The sequence below is a fragment of the Pan troglodytes genome, chromosome 9 (genome assembly GCF_028858775.2).
Source record: "Pan troglodytes isolate AG18354 chromosome 9, NHGRI_mPanTro3-v2.0_pri, whole genome shotgun sequence".
NCBI lineage: Eukaryota > Metazoa > Chordata > Mammalia > Primates > Hominidae > Pan > Pan troglodytes.
This window is the reverse complement of record NC_072407.2, coordinates 30,511,950-30,527,683: the sequence shown is the minus strand read 5'-3', so window position 1 is coordinate 30,527,683 and position 15,734 is coordinate 30,511,950. Positions and strand designations below refer to the sequence as shown.

The window sequence follows — 15,734 nt, the reverse complement described above, 5'->3', positions numbered from 1 at the left end:
TTCAAAAAAGCTACAAATGTGGAAATTGGTATAAAATAATTTCCAGCATCAAACAAATCCAGGGACATCATTAAAAGGAGATAATGTTTACAACTGTAATTATCAGGAGTGGATACGGTTAGGAATATTATAAAAGAATATGGAGAGGGTTGGTTGGCATTTGAACTAAACACTACTCTCTGTCTTTATTGATGGTAGTCTGAATATTTCTCTTAAACAATTAAAAAACTTTGAGAAAATGCTTTAGGAGAAATAAAGAAAATGGAGAAAGTCATACAAAATGAATATAAATACTTTTAAGAACACTTATATGGTAAGAACAAATAAAAATGAAAAATAATAGACTTAATTCTCCCTGTTGAAAACGAAAGAGACTTCTCCTCCCTTTCTCTTCTGAGAGCATTAACTTAAGAAAACTTGCCATTATAAGTACTTTCTCCTCTCTTTGAAATGTATATGAATTCTTTAGAAAATGCGATGGGCCTTTTGTTAGGATTTAGGAGCCGTCTTTTTAAAATGTAAACATGAAGGGAGATAGCAGTCCCCTGTCCATTTCTGTGAGAGGTAGGAGCTTAACTTTGGCGGATGCCTTGCGCCAAGTTGCAGAACTACCTCCTGTCAAAAAGATATGAGAGGTTTTATTTCTCTTCCGTATGAAGCTAATTAACAGTCCAATTACCAGGTGAATCTATGATGAACTATGAGTGATGATACGGTTTGGCTTTGTGTTTCCACCCAAACACAAAGGGATTGATACGGTTTGGCTTTGTGTTTCCACCCAAATCTCATCTCGACGTGTAATCCCCAGGTGTTTAGGAGGGAGGTGATTGGATCATGGGAGCGGTTTCCCCCAAGCTGTTCTCATGATAGTGAGTGAGTTCTCACGAGATCTGAGGGTTTTATAAGTGTTTGGAAGTTCCTTCTTCATTTCTTCTCTCCTGCCACCTTGTGGAAAAGGTGCTTGCTTCCCCTTCCACCATGATTGTTAAGCTTTCCGAGGCCTTTCCAGCCATGCAGAATTGTGAGTCAATTAAACCATTTCCGTTTATAAACTACCCAGTCTCATGGAAGTTCTTTATGGCAGTATGAAAACGGACTAATATAGGGCTAGTTATTGTTTATTTTGACAACATGCTTGCAATAGGTTGTATTTGTTTTGCTATATTAAACACAATGAGATTTCCCTCTGTCTTTACAAATTTTAGTGAATTGACTATGATATGCATCACATTCTGGTTTAATGTTTATTCAATAACGAAATGGTTTTCTTCCTTTTCTATCTTTGTGGAGAGGTTTTCTGGGTGGGGGAAATTTTGTTTTTATATTTTCAATATACTGCATATCTTTGATACAGGAAGCAAACAACAACCTGTAATTCTCCTTAATTCTTCTGTATAAATGAACGTGCAGGGCCAAATCCTTTTCTACCTATAATCTTCCATCCTGTAATTTAGTAACTGCCTACTGTTCATGTACGGTGCTTTATTTTTCCCTCAATTTTTCATTTGAAAGGTTCTGCTATTTTATACCTTGTGTCAAGGCTGCAGTCATCTATCTACCTATTACAACAATCACTTCATATTATAAGTAAATGATTGTCTCAACCACTGTTTCCAGCCAGAGTCCAACACAGTCAATGGCTACATGTGGAGATGCCTGTGGGGCTAAGTGAGGAGGACAGTTAAATGAGCGAAACCCTGACCCCCATGCTCCTATTTTATAGATTGGCCTCCCTTTAGATTTTATATTTCATATTATTTTTGCATAAAAAGTGATCTAAGTTTAACCCCAATTATGACAAAAATGATTGCTCTTAATGTTTGTTGTTGTTGTTGTTGTTGTTGTTGCTGTTTGTTTGTTTGTTTGTTTTGAGATGGAGTCTCGCTCTGTCGCCCAGGCTGGAGTGCAGTGGCGCGATCTCGGCTCACTGCAAGCTCAGCCTCCCGGGTTCACGCCATTCTCCTGCCTCAGCCTCCCGAGTAGCTGGGACTACAGGCGCCCGCCACTACCCCCGGCTAATTTTTTGTATATTTAGTAGAGACGGAGTTTCACCGTGTTAGCCAGGATGGTCTCCATCTCCTGACCTCGTGATCCACCCGCTTCGGCCTCCCAAAGTGCTGGGATTACAGGCGTGAGCCACCGCGCCCAGCCGCTCTTAATGTTTTACAAATATAGCCCCAAATTTGCTTTGTTTAAAATATTTGTGGGAGAAAGAGCTTGACAAAAAATGTGAGGTTGGCCCTATCTGGGTACTCCATCTGAGAAGCCGCAGGATGACTGAATTGTCTTAAAATGTGCTGAACTCTCTTATGTGTGAGAGGTAAGCATGAATAGGAATCAGCTTTGGATCACAAGAAAAATGCTAAAAGGATCTGACATGTCTGGAATGCAGAAGACACAGGCTGAGTCCTTCCTGATATGACAAAAACTACAAAATGTAGACTATTATAAACCTTTGAAATTGTCCTGGTTAGACTTGAAACATCAAGTCCAACATGTAGGTCATATTTACTTTAAAGAAAAGTCAAGAAAGTAGTGGCTAGAAAAATGTAGGCAAATTAAAATTTTACACATACATCCAAGCAGAAAATTTAGATAAAATGCTCAAGATTCATGTTTATGACAGAAGGAGGAAGAAAAGAACTTGCAGAAAGATTATAGCTAACAAATCTTGTAACTTCGTTAAATCTGACAGGTAGGTTTCAAAGTTGAATAAATATGGAACTGCTCTGTATGAGTAAAATTTTGAATGCATAAATTTTTAAAACATGTTATCCTAAAAAGAGATATATATGTTTCCTATTTAGGTTATTATTTTATATAATTTAATTTTAAGGCAGTATTTGTTCTTGAATATGCTAACAGTTGTCAATTGGAGACTAGATTGGCCATCATGAAAATAATTTGCCACTTAGTTTATGCTTGAATAGCATTCCTTTATTATGAGTTGGCTGCTATCCCAAATTTCCAGTGTACATTGTAAATAAATGACAAGTAGTTCCTAAGGAGTTAGTTAATGTTACATCCATTATTTAAACTGATCTGAGAAGATGTTCCAAAAGAACTCCAAGCAGTTCTCAAACTCTTTTCTCAAGAACACCAGTATTACATGGAAATTAGGAAAAGGCTATACAATTTATAACTGCGTCTTGAAATTTATAAAATATATAAAGACTATTAAAATATTAAAATCTCCAAGACAAGATTTCCTTACCATGGACATCACAAACATTTGGAATGCTTGCTAAAAATTTATATACCCAATCCCATTCCAAAGCTAATATGCCAGAATCTCTGGGAGCAGGTTCCAGAAATCTTCATTTTTATTACTTCCCAGGTCATTTTAATGTGCTCTAAAGACTGAGAGCCACTTCTATAAAAATATTTTCAGTAAATATTCTTATTTATTAACTCAGAAGTTCAGAAACAAATTTGGCCACAGTGTATTCTTCTTTTAAGATCCTGTTGAACTAGTAATACTTTGACACACTTTGGAAAATGCTGCATATTTTAAAATATTTTTATTGGTAAATTATGAGAATTTCCATGGTATTTTCTAAGACTTTCCACGATCACAATGCAATTCACATTTTTTTGAAAAACATTATAAAGAAGAAACTTCAGGCAAAACACCAATTAAAAGGGATAGTAACTGCATATGTTCCATGTTTTTCCCCCCCTTTTTCATTTTTTCCTTGGATATAGTAGAACTCTTCTTTTACATGCATTCCTACCAGGTAATTAAAAAATGAATATATTTTTTTAAAAAATGATCTGAGTCAAGAAAACATCCTCTTCAAAATCTCCCTTGGGACAGAGGAACACTTGTGGCACACAGCCCAAAGACCTAAGCTCTAATTCATGCAAAGGAAGGTCACTTACAATCCAGCAAGAGAAAGTTTTTAATATACTTCTTAGGAAGAGAAACAAAGAAATTAATTGTGATAAAGATTTTTAAAATCTAAGTTAAGAGAACAACAATTATTCCATCACTAAGAGTTCCTTAAAGTTTATTTGAAAAGGCAGAAATAAGGAAAAAGAGAAGAGGCCAAACGTGCTCTGACTTCCATTTTTTTTTAAATTAGTAAAATCCAACTGAGATGGTGGAAAGAGCAATATGAAAAGTATTACACCATAGAATGTGTTCCCATTGTCTCTATAAGACTTTTCCTGGATAGAGTACTGCAGAATGAACATGTGTTAAAGAAAGAAAAGCTATTTTTGAAACTATGAAAGTCAAATATTAGGGGTAAGGCAAACATTTGTTACCAATTGCAATAGACAAAGCAGTTGTGTTTCCCGAAAATTCACATGTTGAAATTCCAATACTTAATGGTTCTTGGAGGTGGGGCCTTTGGGAAGTATTTAGGTCATAAGGGTGGAATCCTCATGAATTGGAGGAGAGAGCAGAGAGCTAGCTAGCCCTCCTTCTACCATGTGAGGATACAACCCAAAAGAGGGCCCTCACCAGAGCCCAACCATGCTGCCACTTTGATCTCAGACTTCCAGCGTCCAGAACTGTGACAAGTAAATGTTTGTTGCTTAAGACATCCAGTATGTGGTAATTTGTTCTACTATCCCAAACCAATCAAGACACTGAGGTTGTATTTATAATTCACTATTCTATTGAATGAAAGTATAATCACATCTTAATAATAGGTGGCTGTGCCAGATCTAAGTAAAATAATGCCAACAATGGAAATAAAAAAATGGAACCAATCTTCTGGAATCATGGCAAATATCTGTTTTGTATGAAGTCTAGAGGAGGCAGGTGGAAGACATGCTTTCTCTTTGGGCATATTTTATACCATATTCATTCAACCTGAACTGAACTTTATACTGATATGTACTGAAATGACATGCTTATGATAGTTGCTAAGGGCTTCCTCCTCTTTAATCTACAAGGAAATTAGTTTGTACATAAATTCAGTTATGATGCTTAGAAACAATGATGAATTCATAGGATGGGGCAGGATGAAGGATCCTGAAATTAGGATTAATTTATTAGATTTTTTCTTTAGCAATTTTGTCCTGATATTAGAAAACAGGTCATTTTCTTGTGTCATTCTTTTGCATCCTGTGTTTACATTAATGCAGTCAAATTAGAACTTGTGGAAAATATATACTTTTTAAGAGTATAAAGAAAATAACTGAGAACCACAATCCCACTCATCAGAAGCAATCCTTTTTCATCTCTTATTATATTTCCTTCTAATTGCATTGCTATATATTTTACATGATGAAATCACCTTGTATGAATAATTGTATATGCTATATATTTTATTTAAAATTTTATATTTAATATTCCCCCAAAATCACTAAGAAATCTTTGTACCCATTCATTTTATAAACTATATTTCATTGCAAAGTTGTATTCTAACTTGCTTATATCCGCTAATAACATATTAAATATTTTATTTTTCACAATTATAAATTATACTTCAGTGAATATTTTTATACATGTTTCAACTATAATCATAAGATAGAAAGTGGAGTCTATGAAAAGTTGTAAGGCTCACAGAAAATGTTTTCAAATTGAATTTCAGAATATTTTTACGAAGTTTGACTCCCACTATGAAAAAACAAAGGTGATTATTAACCATATCTATGCTAAATTTGAAGACTGCTACTTGTAAAATTATTTGAGAGTTTAAAATTTATTTCACTGTTTTTATTCTGCATGGTTTTGTATAACATGAATATGCACAGACCAGAGAATAAATTTGAGCAAAGAGCAAGTATTCCTGCAATTATCAGCATATTATTAATATTGTATATTATCATCTGTAATAAGTCCCAGTCAAGTATTTTAAAAGACTTTTTAGAAGGTTATAGCATGAAGATAGAAAAATTCCAGAACTCAAGAAATGTTGTTTAGCACAAATGCAAACTTACCTAGCTATACTCTCAAAATTAGTTTATGAGGTGCTGAGGAATTGGAAAGAATATTATTTCCTTTATTTACCTTTTTTTAAATTTTATTCTTTTTTTGCCAAGATCCTTGAGGAACTATTTGCATATATTCTAAATATCAAGTCTATAGAGAATTTTTAAACCCTTAGCCAAGCATGAATATAAGCTAATTTAGGTGTTTAATTCTAATATTGTCAAGAGGATTCCTTAGTAGTTTCCAACAGTTAATTTCTGATTTATGGGCAATGACTATGGTTGCATCTTTCGAGCCCTACGTGTTTTAAATGACTAAGAAGATGAGGCTCAATACCTCACATTTTATGTTGAATACTTTAGAGGCTTGTCACAATATTTGAGAATATCAGCACTTCTACCAGAGTTGGACTCTTTCATGCTAGCAGGTCTGAGAAATTTCTCCATATTTTTGAATTGCACTTAATTTTCACTTATATTCATTATCTAGAGGCTCTTACTTGGCATTCTGTTTGTGCTGAACCTTTTAAAACCATAGCAACTGAGGAAGCATATTAAGCTCCACATCAGTGTACATGTTCATGTCTTTAATATGAGTAAATACTTTGCATAGTAAGAGCATTGTTGAATTTTACTGTGAGAAATGATGGAGGAAAGTGACACATTCTGCATAAAACACAAGATACTCAATATAGGGAAACAGATGTCTATTTAATCTTTACTTGCCTAAAGGAAGGACTGAAAAATCTTTGAAAGAAGCAGTCCTCCTATTACCATTTATTTCTTGTTATTGAGGACAGAATTAAGAAACCTTCCTGGTTGCATTGACTTGAGAAATGATTCTTGCTAATGACTATACAGAGAAGAACAATTTACATACGAAGAAAATGCTATGCACTTATACTTTCTGCCTTCCACAAAACTAAAAAGAGTTCTGCCCACCCATATGAAATAAGGAGTGAGACTGATCTTGGGAATTGTTGTAAGTTAAAATTGAAAATAACTGTTTTACTCTCCCACTAGGCAGGTCCACCTTGAAATGACATAGTGTCCAGGAAATCAGAAAGTTTACCAAATTAGACAAACAAATTAGGAAGAAAAAAAAACTGTCCAGAATAACTGAAATTTTGAAAGAAAAAGCATTTTCTCTGTAGAAGGGGTTGCATTTGTTGCTCTAAGGTGATGCAAAGATAGACTCATTTTAATATATATTGAGATAAAATAAAGTAAAATTTGAAAGTACCTGAAGGGCATCCTGATATTCAGCCTCTCTGCATACTTGCACAGCGTGTCCCATGGAATGTGAATTTTAATAAACATGATATCGGGGCTTGCAATAGCTGGCTGCAAATGACAGTAAGATAGGCAACATTATTTAGAATCAGAGCTGATGATATCATGCCACAGTTTGATTTGGGAATAAAGAACATTGTCCCCTTGACTATGCATGATCACCGACACTGATTTAAAAGAAATTTATATGGATAAAAAAATCTTAATGAAGAAAGACCTTGACAAAAATGTAATAATGACATCGTGTGGAAGAAATAACCACCTATGTGCATTAGTGCATTTTCTTACACTGATGATTTTCAACATGCAGAATCCCCAATCAGAACAATCAATCATGAGCCAATTAAAAATCTGAAGTTATTTTTGATGGGCTTTTTATCATGACCCCATTCCTGTTCGGAGGGGGAAGAAAACACTGCCAGTTACCACTAGTCATTTATTAACTAGTTCACTAATTTTTCTACCACATTTTACTGAGTACCTACTAGGTCCTCAAACTATGTGCTTGGTCCTGTGATAATACTGGAAAAAACTGGGTATAAATTGTAAAAGTCTGTTATCTCATAGAGTTGTCATATTTGCTTGCTTTCTTTCATCTTTTCATCCACTTTTACTTGTATCAACAAATAAGAACTAAAGTGTCTTTGACTAGACAAAAGGTTTTTAAGCAGAGTCAAGTATGCATAAGGATTATGTAAAGAGCTTTTACAAAATGGGGTACTGTGGTTTAATTCTTGGAAATTGCAGGATTGTTTGCATATTTTGATCATACTGCTATACTCAGAGAATCTGATACCCTTTTGAATAAGAGAATCATCACGATACTTAGCTTTTGTTCAGTAGTCTAAAATAAGTAAATAAACAACTGACTACCTAGGCATCATATATCACTCATGTTCATATTCCACCCTGTTTTGAAAGAAAGCCAACACAGTTATTCCCTGAAGTTCCTACAATATCTGAGGTTCATACAGCGTGGAACAAGTTTATGTCCATTCTAACACTGAATTACACAGAGCTTATCCTTCATGTGATTATAGGAGCAAAACATCTGAAATAAAAAACTGTTGTTTGCTTCCCTTTAGATGCACCCACCAGGTTAGACACAGCTGAGCTCCATTTGATTAACACTGTTCATTATATTTCCATTAGATGTAATTTATCAAGAAACATATGAATCTTAAAAGCTCAAGAGTAGGGTAGAATTATTGAATTTAATTTAAAATCATATATGTTTTAAAATTAAACTATAACATTTTCATATGCATATACTACTATAGCCCCAAATTCTAAGCAGGGCTAGTTTCATGGATTTGCCAGACGATATTTTATTTTTGTATTACCAATGTTTCTAAACAATACTTAGAGAACCAATGTCATTGGCCTAATATTCAAACCTAGAAGGCAGCATGGCTACCCTTTCCATAGAGTATTAGAAGCAAACAAGTGGGGACTCATTCCATGATTAACTAAAGTTTTGGTTTCTCATTAGAGGACTTCTAAGACACTTTAATATGCATGCATTTGCTAAAAAAATATCCAAGCAGGAGATAAAGTATGCTGAATTTCCAAACTTCTGGATCAAGGATTGATTTTTCCCAATAGCTTACTGAGATACTAGTATTTTGCAAATCAACATGGGAAAATAGCTTAAGATGCTTTCATGTCAGTGCAAATTCCAAAGGACTTTTCCTATTTGAAATACATTTGTTTCAAATTAAAGACAAAGGATTATTAAAATGAAAATTGACAATGCCAGAAGTAAATATAATATATCTCAAATATCTATAGGTCTTTGAATTCAGACCAACCAAGGTTACACATATTATCTATGCTTGGGAAAAATGTATATAATTTTTTTAAAGTGACTATTGATTCATTCAAATAACCATTTGTTTAAAAATATATCACCCAGCTGGAAATCTGTCACTGATCAAAGAAAAGAGAAGATCGTGATTTTTTTTCCAGTCTCTTTTAGTGAATCTTCCAAATTTGGTGAAAAGGTTTTTGTGAAGGAATGATAAAGATGAGAAAAACTTTTTAAAACGTAAAGTGTAAGCATACATCTATTTGAATGACTCCTTCATCCAGGGCAAGTGAAAGACATGTTAAGTTTTATTATACATTTTCCTGCTTTATGCTTACAAAGTTCTTAGGTAAGATGATGACAAAGATCCTTCGTTTGAAATCATCGTGTTGGTTACCAGTGTTACACCAACTTGCCTCTCACCAAGCATAGTTTGAATTTCCTCAATCTTTACTGCCTACTTGGAAGAAATCATATGGTATAAATGAAAAAGCATGGTATTTGGGATCACAAAGACTTAAGTACAAATTCCATCTCTACCATTTACTAGCTCTATGGCCTTAGAAAAATTATTTAACCCCTCTTATCTTCAGTTTTCTCATCTGGAAAATGAAGAAAATTATCTCTGCCTCACAGAGTGTGAATGTTATAAAAGATTGGGCACCTCATAAAGTGCCCATGCCTAATAAATTCTCCAGAAATGTTTTTTTCTCAGTTGACAGCATACCTCTCAAATCAGAAACTACCCAAAATGATGATGACTTTCAAAGCTTGAATCTTTTTGTCTACTCAATTCATCTTTGGTAGAGCCTCTTCCTTGGCTCTGTAAACCTTCTGTATAGACCTTTGTGTTGCATAAGCATAAAGGCAGCATTAACCTATGATTTGGGAAGAACTCTGAAGTACAGTGACCTGAATCAAGGTTTAACTTGATGAGTTAAATGTTTTTCTCTGAACTGGGCATACATTTTCTTAAAAAAAAAACAAAAAAACTCTTTCTGTAGACTTTATAGTTTCTTTGGAATATTTGTCCTTTTCATCTTTATGTATTAAATTATTCTATGCCTATACTTTTACTTTTTGTTCCTGGGGAGATATGAGTTCTTATTCAGAGGTTATTCAAGGAGAGAGAAACTGAGACCCTGAAGATTACAGAAAACCTATATAGTCCTCATTTTCCCCAGAGGCTGGAGGAGTGACCTTCATGAAGATGAATGAGTCTAGACTCAAACAAAAACCAATCTATATCCAGACTGAGATGTTTGACATGCAGGACTATGTAAAACTGAGTAGCCATGACCTTGAGAACACACTGATCATTTGTATTCTTCCTAATGGTTCCCTGCAGGATTTGAAAGTAAAATTTTTATTGTGGAATGGATAGATCTTGGGACAAGAAATAATTTTTCAGGAGCTGGGCCTTATTCTGGTGTGAATGGAGGTCTCATTCGCTTTTAAACATCGTGGTTCCTGAAGTCTAGTCATGTTGGTTGCCAGAGTACATGAAAGAGTGACTAATATGTGATGAACGCTTGAAGAGATCTGGGAAGATTTAAGCTCCACAGCAGGAAAACTTGGGTCTCCTACTACCAGGTTGTTCCCGATTTGTTTTACTTTACCGTACATATAGCCAGATTCTGATCCCTCTCTACCTCCTTCACAGCTATCACTCTGGTTTATATCATCATCATCTTTGGTTGGGACTCCTGCAGTACTTTCAAGCAGCTTCTTTGCTCACACTCTTGTCCCCAGTGGCCTATCCTTCTCACAAGGGTCAGGATGACCTATTTAAATGTAAGTCGGGTCATGCCATTTCTTAGAACCTCATTTCATCCAGAGTGAACGCCAAAGTTTCTTCAATGACTTACACAGCCTTTTATAATCTTACCTTCAATATCCCATACCTCCTCTGCTACTACCCTTTGTGTCACTCATTCCACTTCCATCATTTGATCACTTGCTAGTTCTTGTCGGCTCCTGCCTTATCTTTCTTATACCCTCTCTCTTTTTTTCTATAGTATTTTTACTTTCATTTGCTCTGTAAATGTCAAGAGAGAAGATTCTTTGTTTTGCTTATGTATCCCTAGCACCTAGTTCTGTGCTGGACACACAGTAGGCTTGCACTAAGCATTTATAAAATGGATGAATAAGTTAACCTATTTTGAGAACACATGTTATGTAATTTATATCTAAGCCAGTGTGATAGAGACAAGAAAACGAATAAGCCTGGACTATTCTGGAAGAGGGTGCTGTGTCAGGATTCAAATTAGCATCACGAACAGCTTGCCTAGTACTGGTTATTAATTCATTACTCTCAACCTCTAGGATGTAAAATAATCTAATATACTCAAGTAAGGGGATGCTTTAGAAGGATGTTTCTGCATTACAATAACTACTATCAATGAGTAAAATGTCAAACTAAGTGCACACACATAATATTTCTCATTTTGTAAGTCTTAAAATATATAGAGATTTTTATCAACCAACAGGAATAACCTTCTTTTATAACTTACTCAACTTAATTTCTCTCTTTCTATACCTCTACATAAAAAACAAAGCAGAAGAAAAGAAATGCAGTTTCATTTTTTTGCAGTTACTGGCCAGGGGGCTGGTGCGGGGATGATGCTGTCAGGGAGAAAGATTACCTTTTCCCCAGGAATCAAAAACTGCCAATCTGGCACTATTCTGTTCAGCTCTGATGAAGGCAAGCTCCTCAGAGAACAAAACACCCACTGCCTTCACACTTCACATTATTATTTAATTATTCCACCCCAAATTCCCAAGAGAAAGGAGATTCACTCTTGAGAGAAGGGAAAACTTAAAAATTACGTTTTTATAAAGTCACTCTGCAAATTGTTAGCACAGGGTGGAAAGAACATAGGATAAGATAGCTCATAGCATTCAAGTCTAAGAGAAACACAAATTGCTGATATGAACTGCATCTCTAATGCCACCCATGATCTCTGTGCATCCAGTCTTGTTCTTCAAATCTACGTTCTTTTCAGTAATCCACATTTATTTTTTGAAAACGAATGTGATCATGATACTAACCTGCTTAAAATTATTCAATAACTTCCCATTTTTCTTAAGTTAATGATCAAAAGTCTTAAACTAACAAAAAAGAATGACTTAACTGCAGCCATTCTTTCCAACCTCATTTAGTACCCCGTTTTTTTCTGGTATTGAAAAATATTCCTTCCTCCCACCACCATCTTGATCTTTAATTGATCTATGCTGTGGTAGGATCTGGCATCAATAGTTTAAAAGATCACCACATGACTCTAATATACAGCCAGTATTGAAAACCATATCTAGCCCTTTTATTCACCTACATTAGCTACTATTCATTTTTCAAATCTCAATTCAAAGTTTATTTTTAAAATTTCCCTCCTTCCTTTTCTTCTACTCTCCCCTCACCCTCCAGACCATACCACTGCCCTTGTTGCAAGCCATTTAGCACCATTTACTTTCCTTTTCAGCCACTTATCACAGTTTCAAATGATAAAGGTTATCCTATTAAAGAATTTTAAGCATTGTATTAGTAAGTGTAGATTGAAAGTCACCCTGGGTCAGATCATCTTTCTTGTGCAGTCTCTGAAGTACTCTCTCAGTTGTGCAAGTATTAATCAAGTGGAAAGAGTATAAAAAATTTTTTTTTGTTTGTTTTCTTAATTTGCAGCACCTTCCCTTGCTTGCATAGGCAGAGTTTTTACAGAGGTTTGGGTAAAATTTCATAAGGCTTCTATGGCCTTTTCAGAGGGAAGATATAAAAATCTCCCAACTCGGCTTCAAAACTAATAATATCTATTCTGGAAAACTGGGGTAGCTTTAACCTTTTCACTGTTAGGAAACTAAGTCAGAGGTACACAGTTGGGAGGACAGAGAAAGTCAAGACTGGTAACTTGTGTTCAACACAATGGTAGCAGTTTGCAGGGATGACTGGTTCCAACAATATGCAATTGAGGTTGAATACACCTCCTGATCATGCTGTCCTGGCAATTTATTTAACAGTAGGAAACAAATCCTAAGAATGTGAATGTGGACTAAAAGAACTGTAATTGTGGATGAGAACCCTCTCTGTTCAGGAATAAGAGTAGACAAATGGACACTGTCCTGCTGAGAGTCAACCTAAACAAAGACACCATTTGGGAGTGATTTGAGAGTGAGAGCTCTAGAATAAACAGACTTCCCTTTAAAAGCGGAACAGGACCCTTTTTGGATGACTAACATCCAGTATTATTCTTGAGAAAAGTTTGGAGGAATAAGGAAGAGGAAGACTCAGAACTGAGAATCTGAGCTTTCTGGCAAGAAAACTAGGTAGAAGCTGAGAGCAATACCTATTATGAATATACAGATTTCATGTCTGACTCCTATACTGACTGTAAATTTAGTCAAGGCAGTGAGTTTGTTACTTTGTTACTTATCTTATATCTCAGCAGCTTGCTCAGTGCTAGCCAAAATAATGTGCTGAATGAATAAATAGTTTGAGATATGTGAAAAAAACAAATACCAGCATCATAATAAGATCTATGTATAAACTGCTCTGGGAGCAGAAGAAGAGTGATTAATTCTATTTGTATGGAGGAGAAGTCACAAGGATATCAAAAGAATAAAAGTCTATCACAACACTGAGTTCATGAGATTTTTTTTTCAATAAGTACTTCTTTATTTAATTAGCCACCAGTGATTGGGTGTGGGAGGGAGGCGGAATATTCTGGGTTAAACTTCCTGGAAGATGAATAATAAAGAGACAACTAAAGGAGGCAACAGAAAACTGAAGTCAGAATTTTACTTGCTGGGCTCTGTAAGTTGTGTGTGAGTAATTCCTTGTAAAGAGTCAAGTCATGATGTGTTTGTTATTTCATACACATTAAAGGATTTTAATAAACATAAATGGATTAGTTTTTCTTTTCTTTTCTTTTTTTTTTTTTTTTTTTTTTTGAGATGGAGTCTCGCAATGTAGCCAGACTGGAGTGCAGTGGCATGATCTCGGCTCACTGCAAGCTCCATCTCCCGGGTTCAAGTGATTCTCCTGCCTCAGCCTACAGAGTAGCTGGGACTACAGGAACGCGCCACCACGACCAGCTACTTTTTGTAAGAGATGGGTTTTCACCACGTTGGCCAGGATGATCTTGATCTTTTGACCTCATGATCCGGCCTCCTTGGCCTCCCAAAGTGCTGGGATTATAAGCGTGAGCCATGGCGCTAGGCCTAAATGGATTAGTTTTTCTAGGGCTACCCCAAACTACAGTTTAGTACTTCCTAATGTGTGTTCCTCAGAAAACTAATTCCAGGAGATGTTCTGTGGGGGTAAAGGGATTCCAATATTATATCTAAGTGCCTATTAACCCTCTGATGAAGCTTATTAGCAAATTATCTAGATATTTCATCAAAAACAGTTTTTTTTTCCTTTACCTTGTTGCTCCTATTTTTTACAAAACTAGTTAAAACCCAATAGTAGCGCCGGGCGCAGGAGCTCACGCCTGTTATCCCAGTACTTTCGGGGGCTAAAGTGGGTAGATCACTTGAGGTCAGAAGTTCAAGACCAGCCTGGCCAACATGGTGAAACCCCGTCTCTACTAAAAATACAAAACTTAGGTGGGCACAGTGATCGGTTCCTGTAATCCCAGCTACTTGGGAGGCTGAGGCAGAATTGCTTGAGCCCGGGAGGCAGAGGTTGCATTAAGCCAAGATCGCGCCACTGCTCTCCAGCCTGGGCAACAGAGTGAGACTCAGTCTCACAGAAAAAAAAAAAAAAGAGTAATTTAGGTTTAGGTGTCTCTGTAATAGTTAATTGATTTTCTTTTTCTCAGTAGCGGAACAGCTGGGTAAATCTCTAAGTTGTAATAATATGTATCTAGTAAAAAGCTGAGTTGGTTCTAAATGTAATGGCAATTTAAGATATCTGTAATATATTGCTAAATGACAAGAGTGAACAGCAGAATAATATATATATAGATAGATAGATATGTGTATATATATGTATATGTACATATATATCATGGCTAATTTTGTGTAAAATTTTATATATTTGTATATATATAGAAAATTTACTGAGGGGCACCTAGCAAGATAAAATCAAGTTGTTAACAAGACCACCAAAGGAGAGAAGTGTATGATTTGAGAGACTGTAGATATTGACTTTGGCTTTTTATTTTATACATTTCTATACTTTTAATTTTCTACCTTAAGGTTTTTTCTTTCTGTAATGTGATTAATACGTGTTTTCTATAACTGTACAAGGTATAACTAAAATAGTGAGTTTTTTAAAAAAATTTCTCTGATACTAGGATTATGGAGGATACGCTTTTCCTTCTTTCTATTTTTTTTCTAGTGAGTCTTGCTACTTTTATTGTTTCACTACAAAAAATAAATTCTTCCAAGAACATTTTTTTAAAAACTCACAAAAGAAAAAGATTGGGAAGAAAACCACTCATAGTTCCAGCACTAAAAAACAGACATTAATAGTTTGGCAAATTCTTTTCTTTCAAAATGTTATTTTCCTTTTCATAAAGTTTTCTACTTGACATAACTATAATCATTCCTTATTCAGTTTTTAAAATTGCAAAAATAGTCATGCACTTTGAAAATACTTAAATTGTACAGAATTATATAGATTAAAAAGTGAATACATATTTAATAGGGCTATGTGCATGTATTTATTTAACATTTGTTAGAAAAAAACTATGTATTTTATAAAATCATGTGATACATATTTTCCTTTCTAAACCATAAGTGATTATATCTG

At 35.0% G+C, this 15,734-nt stretch overlaps 1 protein-coding gene across 3 annotated transcripts in view; it reads right to left on the bottom strand.

The window, feature by feature from the left end:
- Positions 1-15,734, bottom strand: part of ANO3 (anoctamin 3) — a 473,946-nt gene that overhangs the window by 139,804 nt on the left and 318,408 nt on the right. For all 3 annotated transcript variants that reach the window (XM_054661268.2, XM_001134720.8, XM_016920588.4), the window contains one exon: positions 7,130-7,230. In XM_054661268.2, the coding sequence (XP_054517243.1) occupies positions 7,130-7,230 (101 nt within the window). The remainder of the gene's footprint in view (positions 1-7,129; positions 7,231-15,734) is intronic.